General features: G+C 47.7%; 1 protein-coding gene and 1 long non-coding RNA gene across 4 annotated transcripts in view; both read left to right on the top strand.

Moving 5' to 3' along the window:
• The window catches only part of LOC309361596, a 150,485-nt gene that overhangs the window by 74,640 nt on the left and 54,954 nt on the right, over positions 1-20,891 (top strand). The window lies entirely within an intron of this gene.
• Positions 1-20,891, top strand: part of SH2D3C (SH2 domain containing 3C) — a 71,230-nt gene that overhangs the window by 43,184 nt on the left and 7,155 nt on the right. For all 3 annotated transcript variants that reach the window (XM_081896342.1, XM_081896343.1, XM_081896344.1), the window contains 6 exons: positions 11,886-12,014; positions 13,521-13,969; positions 16,893-17,017; positions 17,762-18,333; positions 20,084-20,199; positions 20,572-20,743. In XM_081896342.1, the coding sequence (XP_081752468.1) occupies positions 11,886-12,014; positions 13,521-13,969; positions 16,893-17,017; positions 17,762-18,333; positions 20,084-20,199; positions 20,572-20,743 (1,563 nt within the window). The remainder of the gene's footprint in view (positions 1-11,885; positions 12,015-13,520; positions 13,970-16,892; positions 17,018-17,761; positions 18,334-20,083; positions 20,200-20,571; positions 20,744-20,891) is intronic.

Raw genomic sequence — 20,891 nt, 5'->3', positions numbered from 1 at the left:
TGCAATCCTACTGATCTCTTATTGCTTTCCAAAAGGAGAAGTAGACAAAGGCAGCTGGCTGAGAGGCAGATTTTGTAGAATTTGCTTGGGTCTCTTACCCTGAGAATACTGAAGGGGTGTAGCTCAGAGGCAGACCACCTGCTTGGTGTGCAGAAGGTCCCAGGTTCAATCTCCAGGTAGGAAAGGAAATAATTCCCTGTCTGAAACCTTGAAGAGCTGTTGTCAGGCTACGTAGACAATACTGAGCAAAATGGACCAGTATTGGTCCGACTCACTATAAGCCACTTTCCTTTGTTTCTGTGACCTTGCCCAAAGTGTCGTTCTTTTATTGAGCTAGCTGGAGAGGCCAGGCTATCACATACAAATGGAGGCTCCACTTTCAGTCTGCTTCTGAATGCAAAGTGCTTTTGTGTCTTGCTGGTGGGCTTCCTGGAGGTATCCCATTGGCTGCAGTGGTAAATACCCTACTGGACTAGGTGGACCTTGGGTCTGATCCAGCAAGGCTCCTCTTATGACCTTTGCATTTCAGTTCTGGAAGTGCAGAGACAATCTTGTGTGTGCTAAAACAGAAAATGAAAAAACCAGATGTCCTGTGTTTGAGCCTCCACCTTATTCCAAGAGACTTTAACCAAAAGTTAGTGACATGGCTCCAAGGCATTTTGAGGCATAAAAGGCCAAATTGCTGCCTGCCCCCCAAAAATGATTGACCGCTTGCTGCCCTGGAAGTTACCCTGCTTCACTTTGCCCAATGGTAGGGCTGGCTCTAGATGTACCTTGCAACTGCACCTTAGGCCAGTACCTGGGCAAAATCTTTATCATGCATTGGCTCCCTTGGATCCTCAGTTATAAGCACTGCCACACAGGTGCTAGTGTTTTCCCTATTTTGGTTTTTTGGAGAAGGGCTTCTTAAAATCTGGTTGGTCTTGGGGCCTGTAGTATGACAGAGTGAGTCAGCTGCCTCAAGCAGCAAATGAGAAGGAGCTGGGCAGCCATGGTGAGGTGCTGGAGAACAGAGCTGTGTGTGCCTTACACAACTGCCTTACACAACTAAAGCTAGCCTATAGCCTTCAGGTTTGCTGGAGAGTGCTGCTTCATCAACAATGCCTCTGGATTTGGTACATGGAGGTGTGTGGCACCATTCTTCTTGCTCCAGGAAGCAGCATTCCTTGGGCTGGCCCTGGTTGCTACAGTAGTCTCCTCTTAGGTGTCCAAGCATGTTTCCCAAGACCTTTGACTGGCAGCAACTCCTCTAGGTCTTGGTTGGTAGGTCCCCTGCTGCCACCCCGGCTCCTCTGCCCTAGATCCTTTGAAGGTAGAGACTGCAGGTACTGACCCTGGGACCTTCTGCATGCAAAGCAGTTGCTGTACTACTGAATGGTCCCTCCCACTATTGCCCAGAATCCAGCAGAATTACGTACATGTGAGACAATTGATTTTTTGTTTGTTTTCCCCTTGGGTATAAGGGTAACACCTCACCCATTTGGGGTGCCTTGAATGCAAAAGTGCATCTCTCCAACGGCCAAAGCTCACATTACTATGGCTGCAGGTGTGCTTGGGCGGTGCTTGGTCGAGCTGCACATTCTTTTCCTCTTACGACCCTCTGGCCAAACCTGTCAAGAAATATATCCTTGCGTATCCTTCATTGTGATCAAGAGGCTGGTGCTGGAAGCCTGTCACAACAACCAGGGCAAAGGTGCCCAAAGCATTACATGCCAGGGCCTGTTTTTAAAATGTTGGTCTCTTTTGATTTTGATCAAGGTTTCGGAGTTGAATGGAGCATTGCAGAGCTCCATCCTGGCAATGTAAAGGTTAAGAAAGGTGTGATAAGTGTTAAGTGTGTTTGTGTGCACGTGCACCCTTGTGTGTGCATGCTTCCCTGCTCCTGCACAGCACAAGAAAGCCACACCCCACCCACTGTCCCCTCCTCAGACATTCAATCTGCTTCTAGGCTGGCTGGCTTATGTGTGCAGATTTTGTGCCCAAACTGGCATGCTGAACTCTGCATGAATGACTGGGGGCTTTCAAGCTGACAGCAGCATCTCTGCCTCTTTCTACCAATGGCAGCGCACCCGGCGCTTGAAGCAATTACATCATTGCTAGCCAATAGCAGACCAGGAAAGGGATGCAGCATTTGGAGTGAGATAAGGGATGGATAGATAGATGTACGTTATATTCAGCATACACCCACCCACACACCCATCCTGCATCGAGGTAGCTGAGTGGGGGGATTGCACCAGCATCAAAGCAGGCATTGCTTTGTCCCCTGCTGCAGTTTAGTAGACCCCTCTGGAACATCTTGGGGGGGGGGGCGAGCTGTCAGCATTTATTTATATGCAAATAAGAAAAAGGCATTTAAGTAAGGAGTACATTCCAAGGACATTCACTCATATCTGTCTTCTCCACCCATGGCTGTTTGGTGCCTTCCCACCCCCATCCAATTTTCTCTTGAACCTTGAGCATTCACCAGTGTATAAAGCAGCTGCCGTAGCGAAACTGTCTTGCTTCTAGGTCTCTTCAGCACTTCCCACCCCACCCCTAGCAGGTTCAAAAAGATGTAAAGCCCTTTGCCTTTGTTCACTTGCACATTCCAAAAGTTGACTCTGGCCTCTTCATCATGCCATTTCTGCTCCCTGCACCTCTCTGAACCCTGGCTGAATGAGAGGAGGAACCACTTGTTTATTCCTCATCACACAGAGAATAAGACGGGCCAGGTTGAGCTCCCACCACACCTCCCACAGATGTGCGACTCTGCTCCCTGCATGTTACAAACCTTCTGTAACGCATACCAGATGCACAGAGCTCTTAAACAAGCACAGACTGTATCATGAAATAGAACTCCATGCTTTTAAATCCTGAGTGGTTCTTTGGCCCATTGTAAGAATCTTCCCCTCATGACCTGTGTGTGTGTGTGTTGCCATTTCTTACCAATTTCAGAAGAGATGGTATGGGCATGTACCACACCCATGCCACAGTGTTCCGCAGCTGGCATAGATTCTGTGTTTCTGAGAACTTCAGGCTTTTGAACCAGCAACAACAAAAGAAAGAGAAAGAAAGGTGGGGGGGGGACAGTCAACTTTCATTCTTTACATCATATATGAGTAGAATTTTTGTATCAGTGACATGTGGATAGGTATCTTATTTTTGCTGGTGGAGTAAGAAACCAAGAGAGCCCAAAGCATGGTTGGTTGTAGTGTGTTTTGATTTTGTGTGTGTGTTTGGGGGTTGGAATATGTCATTGTCTTGTTGGCTTGTGCGGTATTACAGGAAACCTGCAAAATAACCAAACAGGTACAGTAATAGAAGTAATTCCAGAACTGACCCTACTAAATATCTTCCAAGACAGTAATGAGCACCCACACAACAAGGAACTCATAAGTCACTAACTGTCAGCAGCTAGAAGTATCCTAACCAGATACTGGAGGGACCTGTCAGGAGTGTCTATGGACCAGTGGTACCAAACTGTACAGGAAACTGCCCTGGTAGAAAAGCTAACTAGCTCAGATGTATTCTGTTGCTGTTGTCCTCGGACTCCGTTCATCCCCTCCTCCCTCCTTTGCTATTCTTTTCTTCTTGGCCTTTACTACGCCAAGGTCATCCTGTTCCTTGCCTAGCCCTCAGTCGCAGTTGCCCTCCAGACTCCCTTATTATTCTCTGCAGGAGGTCCATCAGTGAGGCGGAGGGGAGCAGTGGTAGCAGGGAGTAGAGCAGGCAAGGAAAAATCCAGAGAGACAGCTGAGCTGAATGAGAGGAGGGGGGCACAAATGGAACAACATGCATTCTGGCAGTCTAGATGTTTGATAAATCAGCACCCCCCTGTCGTGCCTTTTGGGAGTTGCCTTGTTCAAATCTGACTAGGACAAATGGCCACAGAGCTGTCATTTTTTTCCAGGGTCCAGAGATCAATCCCTCCACCCCCAATGACTTTTAGAAGTCAAATCTGGCTTGGCCAGAAAGAGACACATGCTTCTTACAATCCATCACTATTCAGTATGGTAAATGCATGCCCATGATCACTAAAGGCAGGTGTAGCACCTACCATTTTGGTTTATTGCGAACTGTTGATAATGCAATGCAGGGCAACTATGCCTCTCCTCTGCCACCCCACCGCTGCCCTCATGTGAATATATTGAACCAAAAGCAAACACATCCTCTTTGCTCTTAGATGTAGTGTCAGGCAGTCAGCGGCAGTGAAAATGAGGGGACGGCAAAGAAAACCATTCATCCATGTGGGGCTCAAACCCTGATCCCTTTATCAGAGTACACTGTTTTCATTTGTGAAATGCTATAGGGCAGAATTTGACTTGAGCCCTCCAGATGTTTTCAAGCATCAACAACCATCATCCCCAGCCAGTGCAGGTTTTGTGGCCCAAAATATCTGGAGAAGGCACCAGGTTGGCAAAGGCTGTATGTTACTTGTTGCCCTCTTCTCATCTCACCTCCTCTCCCTACACAAAACTCTATCCTCTCCCCAATGCTGCCTGAACGGGCAGGTCAGGACAATCTAGGCCCAAAATGATTCCTTCCCCCCACCCTGCAATTCTCATAACCACAGAGAAAAGTTAGTCTTGAAGAGGTCCTCCCTCCACCTTCCTTGGGAGGAAGTTGTAGCAGAGGAAATATGGGGCCCCGCAGCAGCAGCAGTCGCTATGGTGACAGCATCAGTGGCCCATGGTCACCATGGGGGTTGCCATGGTGACAGCATCTGCTCTGGCCTAGACACCCCCTGGGAGTGCCGAAGGGGAAGAGAGCGGGACCTGGGGTTACTATTTATTTTTAATAAGGGTTCAAGCACACTGGAGGACTTTGGGGTGGGAGGGGGTGAAGGGTGAGCAGTGAACCAGAGTTACGTGCACCTTGCAGAGGCCCCAGTATCCAGTTCTGATTTTCAGGATGCATCTCTGAGGCAAATCCCCACCCCATTCTGTTAAGCTCTCTTATCACTTAAAACGGGGGGGGGGGGTCTTGATTTAGAGTCCCTGAGAATTTAGCTCAGTGGAGAGATTGCCAGACCCAAACCTACTACAGAGTACCCTTCCAGCTGCACAAATATACATTTGGGGACACCTGGCTTATTAGCTGTACATGTGAAAAGTAGGGCTAGGGAATGCACCATGATATATCACCAGCTACACATCGCAATATATCTGTGTCCAGTTCTGGGCACCACAACTTAAGAAGGTTATTGACAAGCTGGAAGGTGTACAGAGGAAGGTGACCAAGACGATCAAAGGTCTGGAAACCAAGCCTCCCAAGGAACAGTGGAGGGAGTTGAGTATTTTTAGCTTGGAAAAGAGGAGGAGATATGATATCCACCTTTAAATATCTAAAGGGCTGTTGCATGGAGGATAGAGCAAGCTTGTCTTCTCTTGCTCCTGAGGGTAGGACCAATGGATTCCAGTTACAAGGAGGGAGATTCAGACTAAACATCAGGAAGAGCTTTCTGATGATAAGAGCTGTTTGGCAGTGGAACGGACTCCCACAAGAGATGGTGGTCTCCCCTTCCTTGGAGGTTTTAAAGCAGAGGTCAGATGGCCACCTGTCATGTATGATCTAGTTGAGATTTTTGCTTGGGTCCCTTCCAACTCTACACTTCTATGATTCTTTGATTCCCAGCGAGACCCACCGGAGGAGCTCTTAGGAGAGACTCCTCACTATTAATTATTAATATTTTTAAGGCTGGATTTTTAGGGTTAGCTGCTATACAAAATTATGCTTAGGCTTTCATAACTGCTCTTAACACTTTTAACTCTCTGTCGTGCACTGGTTTTATTGAGTGTTTTAATGTGTTCTGGATGCTATTTTTGAAAGCTGGCAAAAGCACTTTGTGATACGGTAGTATAGAAAATCAATTGAACAACAACAAACCAATCAACCTTGTAAGGTATGTGGCTACTTTATTTTCATTTTAGCCCAGCATGATTTACTTCTTTTTAACCCCCGAATCCCAGGTGTCAGTCTCTCTTAAATTCAACAAAGCGAAAGGCTGTCCAGTTTTAGTGATCCTTGTGTTTAAGTGTAGGAGAAATCTGCTGCTGAGTCAAGGTCTCACCTAGTCCAGCATTCTTAATACGGGGATCCTAGCATCTGGAAGCTGTTAGAAGACCTGAAAACATCTCTGCAAAACACATGGGAAGCTGCCTTATACTGAGGCAGAAACCTTGATCCCGCTCACTCAGTACAGTGGTACCTCAGGTTACAGACGCTTCAGGTTACATCCGCTTCAGGTTACAGACTCCGCTAACCCAGAAATAGTGCTTCAGGTTAAGAACTTTGCTTCAGGATGAGAACAGAAATCGTGCGGTGGCGGCGCGGCGGCAGCAGGATGCCCCATTAGCTAAAGTGGTGCTTCAGGTTAAGAACAGTTTCAGGTTAAGAACGGACCTCCGAAATGAATTAAGTACTTAACCCGAGGTACCACTGTACTTAATTCGTTCCAGAGGTCCGTTCTTAACCTGAAACTGTTCTGAACCTGAACCACCACTTTAGCTAATGGGGCCTGCTGCCGCCGCGCCGCCAGAGCCCGATTTCTGTTCTTATCCTGAAGCAAAGTTCTTAACCTGAAGCACTATTTCTGGGTTAGCGGAGTCTGTAACCTGAAGCGTATGTAACCTGAAGCGTCTGTAACCCAAGGTACCACTGTTCTTAACCCGAGGTACCACTGTATTGTCCACACAGACTAGCGGCTACCTTCCAAGGTTTCAGGCAGGGGTCCCTCCCAGCCCCTCCTGGAGATGCTGGTGATGGAACCTGGGGCCTTTTGCACGCAAGGCAGGTGCTCTGCCAATGAACTTCTCCTTCATTCTGCCACACTTGCCCAGAACATCACCATGCTACTTCTCACCCACCAGAGTCCCTGATTCAGTGATGCTGAGACATTACATCATTGCCTCTCCTCTCCTCCAGGGAGAGGAAACCAGCGATGGGGAGGAGAGCAGGGGAAATGGAGAGGGTGGGATTGTATGTTTAAGGCTCAGGTGCACAAGGGCATTAGCGAAATGGGGCATTAGCGGAAAGCTCATCTTTATGCAGAAGATTCCCTTTTTAAATCTGTCATTATTATTCATTAAACCAGCCGGCATGACATGCAGCAGGGCTAACCCTTTGTGGGGTTTGTTTATGCCTCTCTGCACAATCTGTCAGAAATATTTTGGGACTGCATGGGTGGGGAGGGGGGGTGGAAGGACTAGCAATTTCCTACTAGCGCATTATTTCAGTTCACATTTGCCAGCTGCTTCTTGTTGGTTATTGTTCTCTCTCTCTCACTCACACACACACACACACACACACCCCTACACCCCTCTGTAGAATCCATCGTCTTAGCTTATCTGTGCTGGAAAGTGGCAACCTTGCTAATACACACAGAGACACACACACACACACACAGAGAGAGAGAGAGAGAGAGAGAGAGAGAGAGAGAGAGGAGCTTTCATTAAATCGCTTACAGGGAGCTAAGGATTTGGAGGGCAAAGAACAAGGAAAACTAATAGGTAGGCTAGATCAGGCGAGATTAGTCCAGGCCTGGCACCTTAATCCCATCTGCGCTGTAGTGATTTGGGACAGAGCCTGGCAGAAATTCCAGGGCTCGTTCACCAAAGTTTGGATCCCAACAGTTCTGTATGGAAGGTATAAGGTTCCTTTAAAATTAAGCACTGGGCCAGACTGAGGGTGGAGAGGGATGTTGGCCAATTTGTTGTCAATGTTCAGGGCCACCAGGAAAACGGCCGTGGTGGGCGTGGCAGGTAGGAAATGATGTCCCACTGAATACCAGATCTTTCCCATTGGAGGCAATGTTGATCTGGAAGCAAAGTGTGACTCGGAGCTGCCTTAAACTCAGCCACAAATTCTTTCTTTTTCCTTTTGCCATTGATAAAGCCACTGTCTTTGAGTCTTAATTTTCTATCTTTAAAGTACATTGCAAGCAGGAGTCCTTTGGAAAATGTTGAGGACATTTTCTGTGAAAAGAATTGGTAGTGCTGTATCTTAATACTCTAGTATCTCCTCTTTCCAGATGTCCTAGAGCAGGCATCCCCAAACTCGGCCCTCCAGCTGTTTTGGGACTACAACTCCCATCATCCCTAGCTAACAGGACCAGTGGTCAGGGATGATGGGAATTGTAGTCCCAAAACAGCTGGAGGGCCGAGTTTGGGGATGCCTGTCCTAGAGGCAGCTGAAATATTCAAACAGCCACATATTTGAGGGGAAATGGAGATAAAACAGAGTTTTATCTAACTGGTATACAGATAATGGTCAGGGGGTATTCTGCTACCTTAATACAATAGTTGGTACATAAATGAGGCATAAGGAATTCATTGTTAATAATACTGTTGATCATGCCCTTGGGATTAATATACCTAGCTTAGTCATGCCATTGAGTTCATGGGTCTGCTCAGAATGCGGCTAACGTTGGATACAATCAACCTGTTGCCTGCAATTCCAACCATGTCTACTCAGAAGTAAGTCCCACTGAATTCAGTGCTGAAGTCAACACCTTCCTGCACTTCATCTTATTGACTGCAGACTGGAGCAATGTCTTTTTCTCACGTCCTATGCCCCATTTTATTGCTTGGCAACCCAGCCTGAAGAAGACCTTTGCTCAAAAACCTGCTTGCAGTGTTTTCATTTACCCTAATAAGAGGCCACTCTTGCTTTAGGTATGTCCAAATGGGTGTTACTTTTGGGAGTGTTGTGGTTAGAACAGGCTTCTGCTTCCCATTAATTTGAACCAAAGGCATGTTAAGTTGCCACACTCTCCCAGTGCTGCAAAACCAGCATGGTCTCTTTACAAGTGGTAGTGGCTTTGCTGAACTGAGTTGACTAATGAGAGAGAAGATCAGGAAAGCAGGGGTGGGGAGGAACCACCTGCTGCTTGGTTGAACAGGGCAGAAGACTCTGCGGCAGCCACCTGAGCCCCTTGCGCTGATGAGATCTCTGTTTCCAATCCTCCCTGCCACCCCATTGAATGACTTTTGCTGAGCTTGCATCACCAATTCCCTAACCTGCTGAAAATCTTCAGGCAGACTGAAATAACCTAATGTCAGGCACTGTGTGTTTAGTTGCTGTGATGGGAGAGGCAGAAGGAAGATTCTTTCCCCAAAGGGTAGCTTAATGCAAATGTCCCTCTTGGTCTCCCATCAGTAGTGCAAGCAGGGACTGACTTTGGGGCAGAGGCGAGGGTCACAATCAGCAGAACTGGAGGGGGGTGCGTAGAGAAATGCAGCAGGCTGTGAAATAATACACATTTCCCTCTAAAGAAGGTGCTCCCCACCCCTGGATAAGTCTAAAATTACCTAACTCCACCACTGGGTCCTTTGTGCACTCAAGCACACCAATCAAGGTGCATCGCCTCAGAGTTGGCTAGCCAAGCTGATCTGTCAACTGACTCTTCTCTGCCGACAGGCCTTTCACAGCAGAAACCACTTCACAGCTCATGTTAGCTGAAGAGTCTGTTTACACTTGGCCTGGTTCCCAGCCAGTGGCAATGCCGGCAGCCACGTGTGAGTGACTGAGGCATTGCTCCTGGTGGCTGGTTAACCAGGGTCAGGACGCCTGCCGATAAAGAGGCTTTGCCAGCACAGGAGGCTTTGCCATCCTGGATGACCACCCCTCCTTCAGGGAAACATTTTGCTTGCACGTTTTATTCATTTTTAAAAAATCATTCCCTTGGGCCTTGCTGCAAGCTCTCCAGGGAGCCGGGAAATCATCCCAGAACTGGTAGTCATAAACATTGTAAGTAAGGGCCTACATTACAGCTTCTTTCCCCACCCTTACCATATATATCAATATTCTGATGACACCCAGCTTTATCTGTTGATGGATGGCCGCCCTGACTCAGCCCCGGACACACTGACCAGATGCTTGGAAGCTGTGGCTGAATGGCTGCGTGGGAGCCGGTTGAAGTTAAATCCTTCGAAGACAGAGGTCCTCTGGCTGGGTCGGGACATGGGGTTGGGGGGCCAGCGCCTTCTGTCAAGAGCTTGGGTGTAACCTTCGACGCCTCCCTTTCCATGGAGGTGCAGGTTGCAGCCTCAGCAAAGGTGGCATTTTTCCATCTCCGCCGTATCAAGCCATTGGTCCCTTACCTTTCTCGCCCTAATCTGGCCACAGTGATCCATGCGACGGTCACCTCCAGGCTTGATTATTGTAACTCGCTCTATGTGGGGCTGCCCTTGAAGCTGACCCAGAAACTCCAGCAGGTGCAGAATACTGCGGCGAGGCTCCTTACGGGGTCCTTGCCACGGGATCACATTCATCCAGTGCTTTACCAGCTGCACTGGCTCCCGGTGGAGTACAGAGTCAGGTTTAAGGTGTTGGTTTTGACCTTTAAAGCCCTATGCAGCCTAGGACCCACGTACCTACGGGATCGCCACTCCTGGTATGCCCTGCAGAGGACCTTAAGGTCCACAAATAACAACACTTTGGAGGTCCCGAGCTGCAAGGAGGTTAGATTGGCCTCAACTAGAGCCAGAGCCTTTTCAGTACTGGCCCTGACTTGGTGGAATGCTCTGTTACAAGAGACTAGGGTCCTGCAGGATTTGACATCTTTCTGCAGGGCCTGCAAGACAGAGCTGTTCTGCCTGGCCTTTGGTTTGGACTCAGTCTGACCCTTATGTTTCCCTCCCCTTATGGTTTTGATCTATGGGCAACTACTAAAATGAAGCTGCATTTAAAATTGTATTTTAACCCGTATTTTAATTAACTGTTTTCTTCTTTTTCTATTACGTAATTTTATTGTATTTTATTGTAATTTTATTGGTGTTAGCCACCCTGAGCCTGGTTCTGGCCGTGGAGGGTGGGGTATAAATAAAAAGTTTATTATTATTATTATTATTATTATTATTATTATTATTATTATTATATGAGAGAGACAGAAGTACATAAGGAGAGGCCTGTTGGGTGAGGCTAATAGCCCATCAGGTCCAGCACTGTGTTCTCACAGTGGCCAACCAGATGCACAAACAGGACCTCTCCCCTCTCTTACAGCAACTGGGGTTCAGAAGCACTGCTGCCTCTGACTATGGAGGCAGAGCAGAGCAATCATGGCTGTTAGTCATTGATAGCCCTGTCCTCTGTGGATTTGCCCAGTTCTCATTTAATCCAAGTTGATGGCCACCACTGCCTCCTGGGGGGGGGGTGACTTCCCTAGTTTGACTCTCTGCTGTATTGAAAAAAGTGCTTTCCTAAATATTCCAACATTTAGCTTCATTGGATGTCCACAAGTTCTGGTGTTAGGAGACAGGTAAATTCTTGTGGAATTCCAATTCATTTTTACATCATCTGTCAAAGTTTTATGGGGATGTGAGTGGGTGGGACTGTGACTTGGTCTCCTGGGCAATTGGATGAATTGCTTTCTTGCCTCTACTGTTCTCTCACATGTAAACAACACTGATTAGAGATTCAGGGCATCATTCAGATATTGGATCATTTCACAGATGCAGCTGATTAAAGGGTGCAGAAAGAGAGCCAGTGTCCCAGTGGTGCCTCAGCCATAAAGGATCCTTCTTTCCACTACTCAGAAGAGAGGAGGGTCTTTTTGGTAGTGACATCCGCCATATGGAACAGCCTCTCTTCAGAAATACACCATGTGCTCACTGTGCTATGCTCTGAGTGCTTGCTTAAAAACTACTTGTCCACTCATGCATTCCAGGACCATCAGAACTGAAATGGTTCAGATATGTCCACTTCAGTAAATATTGCCTTTCTTTGGATATTGTAGTATTCTGATTTTTTTTATTATTGTTGCCGTTGATTTTATTGCCTACCACCCAGTGTCAGGATAACACCTGGCACAGCTTGGCTCCGGCATACTGGTTGTGTCCACCACTGAAGGAAGGCTGACTTGGTGGCACCTCATTTAAGGCTCTTTCTCTCTCTTTCTCTTGCCCCAGTTCTCCAAGGAGAAATATATCCTTGACTCATCACCAGAGAAGCTTCACAAAGAGTTGGAAGAGGAGCTCAAACTCAGCAGCACGGACCTCCGCAGCCACGCCTGGTATCATGGGCGTATCCCCCGAGAGGTGAGGGGCACCTGGAAGAGCTCTGGCTAGAGGAAGCCCCGTGGATCTGTGAGCTGTGTCTGTGCAACAGTGAAGAAGGGTGTGGGGTGGTCTATGAGCCCCCTTGACTTTAGCTGGATGCTATCATGGCTGTCTGGGTCTCCTCATCATCCTTGGTTTGGAGCAGGAGTGTCACAAAGCTCCTTCCTTTATACATGGGATTCCCCAGCTGCACCCTTGCTTTGTTCACAAGCAAGCTTCACCCTTTGACAGGAGTGTCTCGTTCCCACTGACCTGTGGGAACCTGGCCTCCACAGCAGGGTTGTTGCTATGGCTGTGACTTGTGGAGTAGATCTGGTAGACCATTTACTCAAATCCCTGCTTGATGCAAAACATCCAGAGAACTAGCTCCGGGCAGGAGAACCTGTGGCCTTCCAGTAGTTGTTGGCATACATCTCCCATCAGCCCAATGAGGGACAATGGGAGTTGTAGTCCCAACAATTGGAGGTTTGCATGTTCCCTTCTCCCAAACCTTTGTGGGGAGATATCACCCCCTTAGAGTGGAAAAGGCTGTAAACCAGATGCCACAGATGTGCCGTTGCCCACAGAGCAACCACAGCGCTGCAGGAATTACTGGGAGCAATGGCAATGCTCACCCTACAGGTGGAGCACACCTGGGAATTTACAAGCACACTGTGTGCTCACTCTCCAACAGGGAAAATTAGGATCCTGTCTCTAAGATTGGACAAGATACGAATCCAAGAGAGATTAAATAAACAGCCAATTATAGGAAACAAGACTGCTTTCGTTGTTCTTCAGGCTTAGCATCACAGATCTGAGGCACCTGCTGTAAAAAGATAGGACATTCAGCTAACAGTATAATTGTGATTGGAAGAGGGCAGCACTCCCAATAGATGGGACTAATGTGGGATACATGAGAATGATCATGCCATTGGGGAATCCCTCACCCCTGCCCCAAAGGCTCAAGTTTCTCCACCCTTTAGCCCAATAGTCCTCAACCTTGTGAGACCAAGGACCCATCATTAGTCCAAACATGGTACCCTAGGAATCTGTGTTCCTGAATTTTAGTTAGTGGTGAGAGGACAGTGTTCTCTGCACATGATCAGAGGCACAGTTCTTCCCAACTTACCTTCAGAATACCAAGACGAGAAGCTGTTTTTTTAAAACCAGTGTGGTGTAGTGGTTAAGAGCGGTAGTCTCGGAATCTGGGGAACCGGGTTCGCTTCCCCGCTCCTCCACATGCAGCTGCTGGGTAACCTTGGGCCAGTCACACTTCTTTGAAGTCTCTCAGCCCCACTCACCTCACAGAGTGTTTGTTGTGGGGGAGGAAGGGAAAGGAGAATGTTAGCCGCTTTGAGACTCCTTAAAGGGAGTGAAAGGCGGGATATCAAATCCAAACACTGTCTCTCTAAAAAAAGCCATTCATCTGAGCAAACAAAGAGCCTCTCACTTTCTTTCAGGGCATTGCAAATTTTTCTTAAACAAACCTTCCATCTGGCCTTTCAGGTGTCTGAGAGCCTGATTCAGAGGAACGGGGACTTCCTGATCCGCGACTCACTCACCAGCCTTGGGGATTATGTGCTGACCTGCCGTTGGCGGAATGAGCCCCTCCACTTCAAGATCAACAAGGTGATGGTGAAGTCCAGCGAAGGCCGCACTCACATCCAGTACCTCTTTGAGCAGGAGAGCTTTGACAATGTGCCAGCCTTGGTGCGCTTCTACGTGGGCAACCGCAAGCCAATCTCTGAGCAAAGCGGGGCCATCTTCTACTGCCCCATCAACCGCACTTTCCCGTTGCGCTACTTGGAGGCCAGCTATGGACTTGCCAATGGGAAGCACAGTGGCTCACACAGCCACTCCAGCCAGAAGGGGGGGCACATCAAACGGAGGAGCATTACCATGACTGACGGATTGACGGCCGACAAGATCACAAGGGGTGACGGGTGCCCAACCAGGTAAGCCTGTACAATGCCAAACTTGTTCTCCAACAGCCAGTCGTCTGCATGTAGCCAGAATGGCACCGTCCACATACAAGGAGGCAGCATCAGCAGGCTTGGGGGAACTCCCAAGAGGCACACAAAGACAAAACAAGGTTGCAGAGGGAGTCCTAGGGAGGGGACTGCCAAACACAGACCAGTGAGGTCTGAGCAAGTTCAATAGGCATGGAATGCCAACTGCTGCAGGGCAGGGTAGGCAGAAAGCCAGCGGGAGAGGAAATGGAATGGAGCATCCTGCAAGAGGGTGTGGTTGGCTGGATGGCACCCTGACCAAAAACATTGCGTACTGCAGCAGGTTGTTGCAGAGCCCCCTTGTGCATCCAGGTTTCTATGTTAAGGGAGACCAGCTATGAGTGTTAGAGAACCACCTTTGCTCTTGTGCAATTTCTACTGTGGACTCCACTCTCAGTGGTGGACTGCCTCTGGTTGTCTCAGCGGCTGTGCCTATTTCTCTCAGCCCCTCTAGTTGCCATTGTCTTCTCTGCTCTGGGTTGCATTCAACCTCAGAGGAGACATGTAGAAAATGATGCAGGTGGGTAACTTAGGCCCATCAGTTTTAATTGGTCTGTTCTGAGTAGAAGTTGGTTAGCCACAACCCTCTGGATCCAAGGGAGACAAGTGATCATGAGCTTGTATCTCATAGACATACAACTTCAGGGTTCTTTTCTGGAGACAACTGCATGGAATTGAGGTTACTGCAACAGGCACAGTTACTTAAGAAATGCCAGTATTGCTTTTCTCACTTGTGGGAACTGGGAAGAACCAACAAATTACCAATATAAATGAATATAATTTCCACAAAATGGCAGGCAGTGAGTGAAACGGCTTTGCGGCTTGAGCTGCAAGTACAGAAATATAAAATAGCAAGAGATTTCGCAATTGCAAATCCCATCAAGTACCCAGGCCCACGTTGCCTGGGCCATAAAGTGAAATGGTTCCTATTGTGGGCAGGGGGCTAGGAGATTGCTCCTAATGGAGTGTGTCTTGGGAACTGGACAGAGTTGCAGTATGGACCGCAGTGCACCAGGCATTGGGGTCAACATGAAGGTTCAGAGACAGGGAGGGAAAGTGGAGAGAGACTCTGTTAATTACCTGTCCTGAGGAAGGGAAGGCAAAAAGAAGCAATATCCTGAGTTGCTGGCATAGGCAAGCATGGGCTCGTAGGAGGACAGTGCCTGGATATCTTGGAGAGCAGCCAAGGCTAGAAACATCCAGGAAAAGGGTTCAGAATCAAGCAAAGATGAGGTCAAATATATAGTTTGTTCATTAAATTTATATCCTACCCCTACCTCCTGAATTCTAATGAGTTCTAGCTCTGAGTCCTACAAATCAGTTCACATTTCCTGTCACAGAGGAGTGGGGAGGTCAGACGAAGGTGTGGGGGAATCAGAACCCACAGCTAGGTGATTGAGGTGCCCCTCATGGGGAAAAGATGGAGGCATTTCTTCGGAAATTTCCCAAGTGATGGCTTTTCCACACTTCCCTTTCCTCTGCTTATTTCCAGGCACGGTCCACACTTTAAAGCTCTGTGACCAAACGCAACCTCCCCGTTTTTCTTTTCGCTCCAGAGCTTTCTGAACAAAAACCTGCTCTTTAAACCTGAATCGGAGCAAATGGCAACCTGCAGAAAACCCAAATTGGTGTTTGCTCCGATTGAGTGTTGAAGAGTAGGTTTTCGTGGGAAATACTCCAGGGCAACAACAATGCTCTTATACGGAGCGTTAAAGTGTGGGCCTGTACCTGGAAATAGCATTGCAAAAGGTAAGTGTGGATAAGTCCTTAGGCTTAACTACCAGGGGAAGATGCTTGTTGGGGGAAGCCTCTTAATTTCTTTCTCAGAATTAACAGCTGAATAGAGGTATCTTCACTTGCTTATTATTTATTTATATAAACTATTTCCAGCCAGTAGGTAATCCCAGAGCAGCTTGCAATCATGAAACATTAAAACCTCATATATAGTAAAATAATAACAAACAAAACAGAAATCAATAAAAATAATAAAATATCAGATACACTTGCATTAGGTATAACAAAAGTTTCTGGGGACTCATTATGCTTGCAGTGGGCTTATTATACTCATCATTGTTCACATTGTGGGTAGGTGGGAAGACATGAAAGTATGGAGAAGGTCCTATTAAAACCACTATAGCTTCCTCTGGTTCCTTGGCAATGGCACCACACTCATTTGTTTGACTATGTGCAAAGTAAACAAAGGGCAGCATTCAGCTGTGTGTAGACTCTTTGAAATGAATGAGCAGAACTAAGTTAGGTCCATTGAATTTCAGTAGGTCTGCTCTGAGTGGAACCTAGTTGAATACCACCCACAGTTCTAAGGTTTTTGTGGAGCTCCAGCTGAACCAAGCTTCTCAATAGCAAGAGGTTTCCTGCTCTGGGTCTGAAGAAACTGAAGCATCTTCTCTAAGTCCCCCGGTGTGAAATAGAACTCCTGCTTTTGAATAATACTTTACTTTTACGGTACTGTGGCCTTCAATTAGAACCGACTCCCTTGCTGGCTTATGCAATTTGGTAATCCATCCTCCATGATGAGGACTGTGGCTGGGTGATGCCACCACACATCTCATACGGAAAAAGTGTCCCAGCTGATGGAGCATCCTGGACCCAGATTAGGGCACCACACAAACAGAACAGGCCCATGTCATTGGCAAAGTGAGGCGACTAAGATTGAGGGAAGATAAAGCAGGTCCACTTGATGTGGGCATTGTGCTTTTCTACAAACAAGCAGAGTCCCTGGCCGCTGCACTTTTTGCCTTAATCAAAGTAACAATGCCCACTTATTCCATGGGTCTGGCCCCTTAGTCTGGCCCTTCTTGGTCCTCTTGGGAGGATTTTGTGCCAACACCTTCTTTTACCCTTTGCCTAGCGTCTCCTTGCCACATCACCGAGACATCATCCGGAATTGTGCAGTCAGTGTGGATCAAATTCAAGACCTCCACTCTTCAATGTCTCCCATCTCTGAGAGCCCTGCAACTGCAGCCTACAGCACAGGTAGGAACGGTTTTCAAAGAGAAAATAAAAATAAAATGTTTATAAAGCATTTTTGTCCTGGTCTTTAGTCCAAAACTTTCTGGTCCTTTCCAGATTATCTTTTATTAAGTCCTCCTACGTAAATGGGCTGCGTAATTGTTTAGGGGACTCTTTTGGCAGAGGTTGCTGCTGTTAGTTTTTATCTTTATTTTGGATCTTTTGATTTATGTGGAAATTGTTCAGTTTGGTTGTGTGCTTTCTGTTGCTTTGTTTATTGTTTATAACTACTTTTTGTTATGTTGGAAACGGCATTGAGCATAGTTTTAGCTTTGGAAGGGCAGCATACAAATAAATGATAATTTATCTGCACAAAACTTGCAGGGAGGTCATATGATGTCAACTATTGAGCGTTTATTCTAATTTGATTTTGGGGGGTGGGGGTTATACTATGCTGTGTTAAGTAATTATTATCCCACACTTCACAATGCTTTTTCCGCAGGTTAAGTAGTCAAGGGCTGATTTCTTGCCCTATGATAAAAAACCCTTCTTCCACCTTTCAGGGGAGAATTTGCAAGTTTGGCACCATTTTTGAGTGAATTGGATGTTCAGATTTTTGATGAAATTGTTATAAAGCGGCAACATGGGCACACACAGATGATTGCGTGGACCTCATAACACGTTACCGTTGCAAACCAAATACTTGTTTTGCTGCCTGTGTCCACTCTTACAATAAAAAAAACACCCTTTCTCTACCTCTCTTTGCAGTTACTCGGCTAAAACCACAGACTGGCCAAGCGGGCAGTGGCATAACCCCGTCATCCCCAGTCATAAGACGCTCCAGTGAACCACAGCTGTGCCAAGGAAATGGTAGCAAGGCTGACCAGTCCGACAGCCCCCACTCGACCCCTTCCCATGGCTACTCAAGGGCCTCTCCTTCTCCCTCGGTCAGCAGCTATAGCGATCCGGACACAGGACATTACTGCCAGCTCCACCCTCCTTCCCCCGTTCAGTGGGACAGGCCAACTGCAGAGGGCAAACAGATGCCAGCCAAGAGCTACGTCGAGAGGCTAAAAGGAGACGAGGGCCAGAGAGGGCTTGCTCTGAATGGCTCTGACGTGGAGGTGGGGCCCAGGAAGAGGCTGGATCTGAACAGTGTGGGTTTTATTGTCCCTGTTGTGGAAAGGACCTCCTCCTTCAACCCAGCTATCTTCCAGTCGCTCCTTATCCCTCTGGAAAACAAGCCCCTGGAGATGGCAGTGCTCAAGAAGGTCAAGGAACTCCTAGCAGAAGTGGACGCCAAGACTCTGGCCAAACATATCACCCAAGTGGATTGCCTGGTATGGGATTTTGGGTTGCTGGTGGCCTCTTTGGGCTGCCTCTTGTTCAGAATAGGGCCAGTTAGTACCAGCTGTGCTGGTGGCATTGCAACAACAATAACAATAACAATTTATTATTTATACCCCACCCATCTGGTTGCTTTTCCCCAGCCACTCTGGGCGGCTTCCAACAAAGTATTGAAATACAGTAGTTTGTTAAACATTAAAAGCTTCCCTAAAGAGGGCTGCCTTCAGATGTCTTCTAAAAGTCTGGAAGTTGTTCTTCTCTTTGACGTCTGGTGGGAGGGCGTTCCACAGGGCGGGTGCCACTACCAAGAAGGCCCACTGCCTGGTTCCCTGTAACTTGGCTTCTCGCAGTGAGGGAACCGTCAGAAGGCCCTCGGAGCTGGACCTCAGTGTCTGGGCAGAACGATGGAGGTGGAGACGCTCCTTCAGATATACTGGACTGAGGGTGTTTAGGGCTTTAAAGGTCAGCAGCAACACTTGGAATTGTGCTCTGAAACGTACTGTGGTCTCGGTGGCTGCTCCCAGTCACCAGTCTAGCTGCCACATTCTGGATTAGTTGTAGTTTCCGAGTCACCTTCAAAGGTAGCCCCAGACAGAGCGCATTGCATTTGGACACTAGGAATTCTGTTTGGGTGATCAGCTCTGGGCTGACCTGCACATTCAGAGAAAGCACATGTAGGTTGGTCACCAGTCTTATATTCCACATTGACTTGATGTGACGATATGCCTGGGACCTTGTAGGAAATTAAAGTGGTGACCACCTGGAGCCAAAAAGAGGATTACCTCCACTGGACAATCCTGCTGGGAAGGGGTACTGGCATAGAAGGGGGGTCGCCTGGTGGTGGTTGGGGCACTAACTTATGAGAGGGCATACCAGAGAGCACCATGCCAAGGGCCCCCAGGGGCTTGTGTCCCGAACCCCAATTTTCCCTGGCCCTCCGTAATTCAATCACAGGTTCATGGAAAATTAATGGCTGCTAATTTATTTTAAGTCTCATTACACAGGATGGCACGCTCTGGGCTTTAAGTGTTTGCACTGTGATGCCCGTCTCTCTTGTCAGCGCCAAGTGTTTATTCACTTGCTTGGCAAGCAGACCTACCAAAATTGTCCCAGGAGTAAGGCTGTCCTTGGCTGGTCCGGAACAGACGCTTATCTGTTCTTCCCAGGCTGAAGCTGACAGCCTGTCACAAGAGAATTTTGCTGAGCCCGTCCCCAGATGTTTTGCACAGCAGCTGAAGCTGCCAGAGTGAGGGAACCGGCAGGAGGACAGCCTTTCTCCATCTTGCTTTCCTCCTGCTCAGAGACACCCCTTGCTCCAGAGGACACAGACCCAGCTCTGTGACCTGTTTAATTATTGCCTGTTATACAGGCATGAAGGACTCTGGGAAAGGGAAAAACCAGCACTGTCCAAGCCATTCTGTATGCTCAACACAGCTAGTGCGAGGAATTTTGAAGGGGAGGGTCAAGGCTCTGCGTTAGGCCCACTGCTGCTGCTTTTTTACAAAATTATTTTTAGTTCGTGCAGAAATGCAGAAAAGTGGGATATAAAGCTGAAATAGCATCAGTTAAGAACAGTGATTTGTGGCTGCAGAGATTCTAACAAATAACAATTGTTTCTTCAGTGACTTTTTTAGTAACTAAAAATATCATCATCATCATTATCATCATCGGTCCTTTGCATTGTGAAGATTCCCTTCTGCATCCAAGGATGGAAATCAAACCACTTTCCCCTCTTTGTCGCAGGTTGCTAGGATACTGGGCGTTACCAAGGAGATGCAGAGGCTCATGGGAGTGAGCTCAGGGATGGAGCTACTCACCCTGCCCCACGGACATCAACTTCGGCTTGATTTGTTGGAAAGGTAGAGTTCGAGGGGCAGGCAAACAAAAGAGATGCTTTGGGCTGGGTGGGCAGGTCCCTCGTTGCTAAGCACAGTCCTGCAATGTCTGTCTCTCCTGCAGAGATAAGGGCTGCTGCCTTTTAGGCAGCACTGTGGAGATTCAAGGGCAAGAAATGTGAAACTAGGTGCAGAGTTTAGCATTCTGGCACTCTGAGTTTTTGCTTTTAAAAAAAATCTAGCCCTTAAGGCCCTTAAGAAACCCATTGCCCAAAGGTTCTGAATACCCAAGTTGCTTGCTGGGGAAGTAGAAATCTGGAAACACTTCTTCTGCACCCCTTTCTTAGTTTCCAGCTGGCTTCCTCACTTTCTTCCTTCCCTCTTCTCCTTCCTTAGGTTCCATACCATGACCATAATGATTGCTGTAGATATTCTGGGCTGCACAGGAAGCATGGAAGAGAGGGCCTCCCTTCTTCACAAGACCATCCAGCTGGCTGCTGAGCTGAAGAGTACCATGGGCAACATGTTCAGTTTTGCTGCTGTGATGGATGCCCTTGAAATGACCCAGGTACTTGTGTGAGCACAAACAAGTGGCCTTTTTGTTGGCCACAGCCCTGCCCCTACCCACAGCTTGCATTTTTGCTGATCGCTGGGATCCCCTGCAGGCCACCAGAAAATTGGGCTACCTGCATCCTCATAGAAGGAGTTTGGGCTTT

This window comes from Podarcis melisellensis, assembly GCF_964234715.1.
Source record: "Podarcis melisellensis genome assembly, chromosome: Z".
Taxonomy (NCBI): Eukaryota; Metazoa; Chordata; class Lepidosauria; order Squamata; family Lacertidae; genus Podarcis; species Podarcis melisellensis.
The sequence above is the reverse complement of the archived record's forward strand: the minus strand, read 5'-3'. Positions and strand labels throughout refer to the sequence as shown.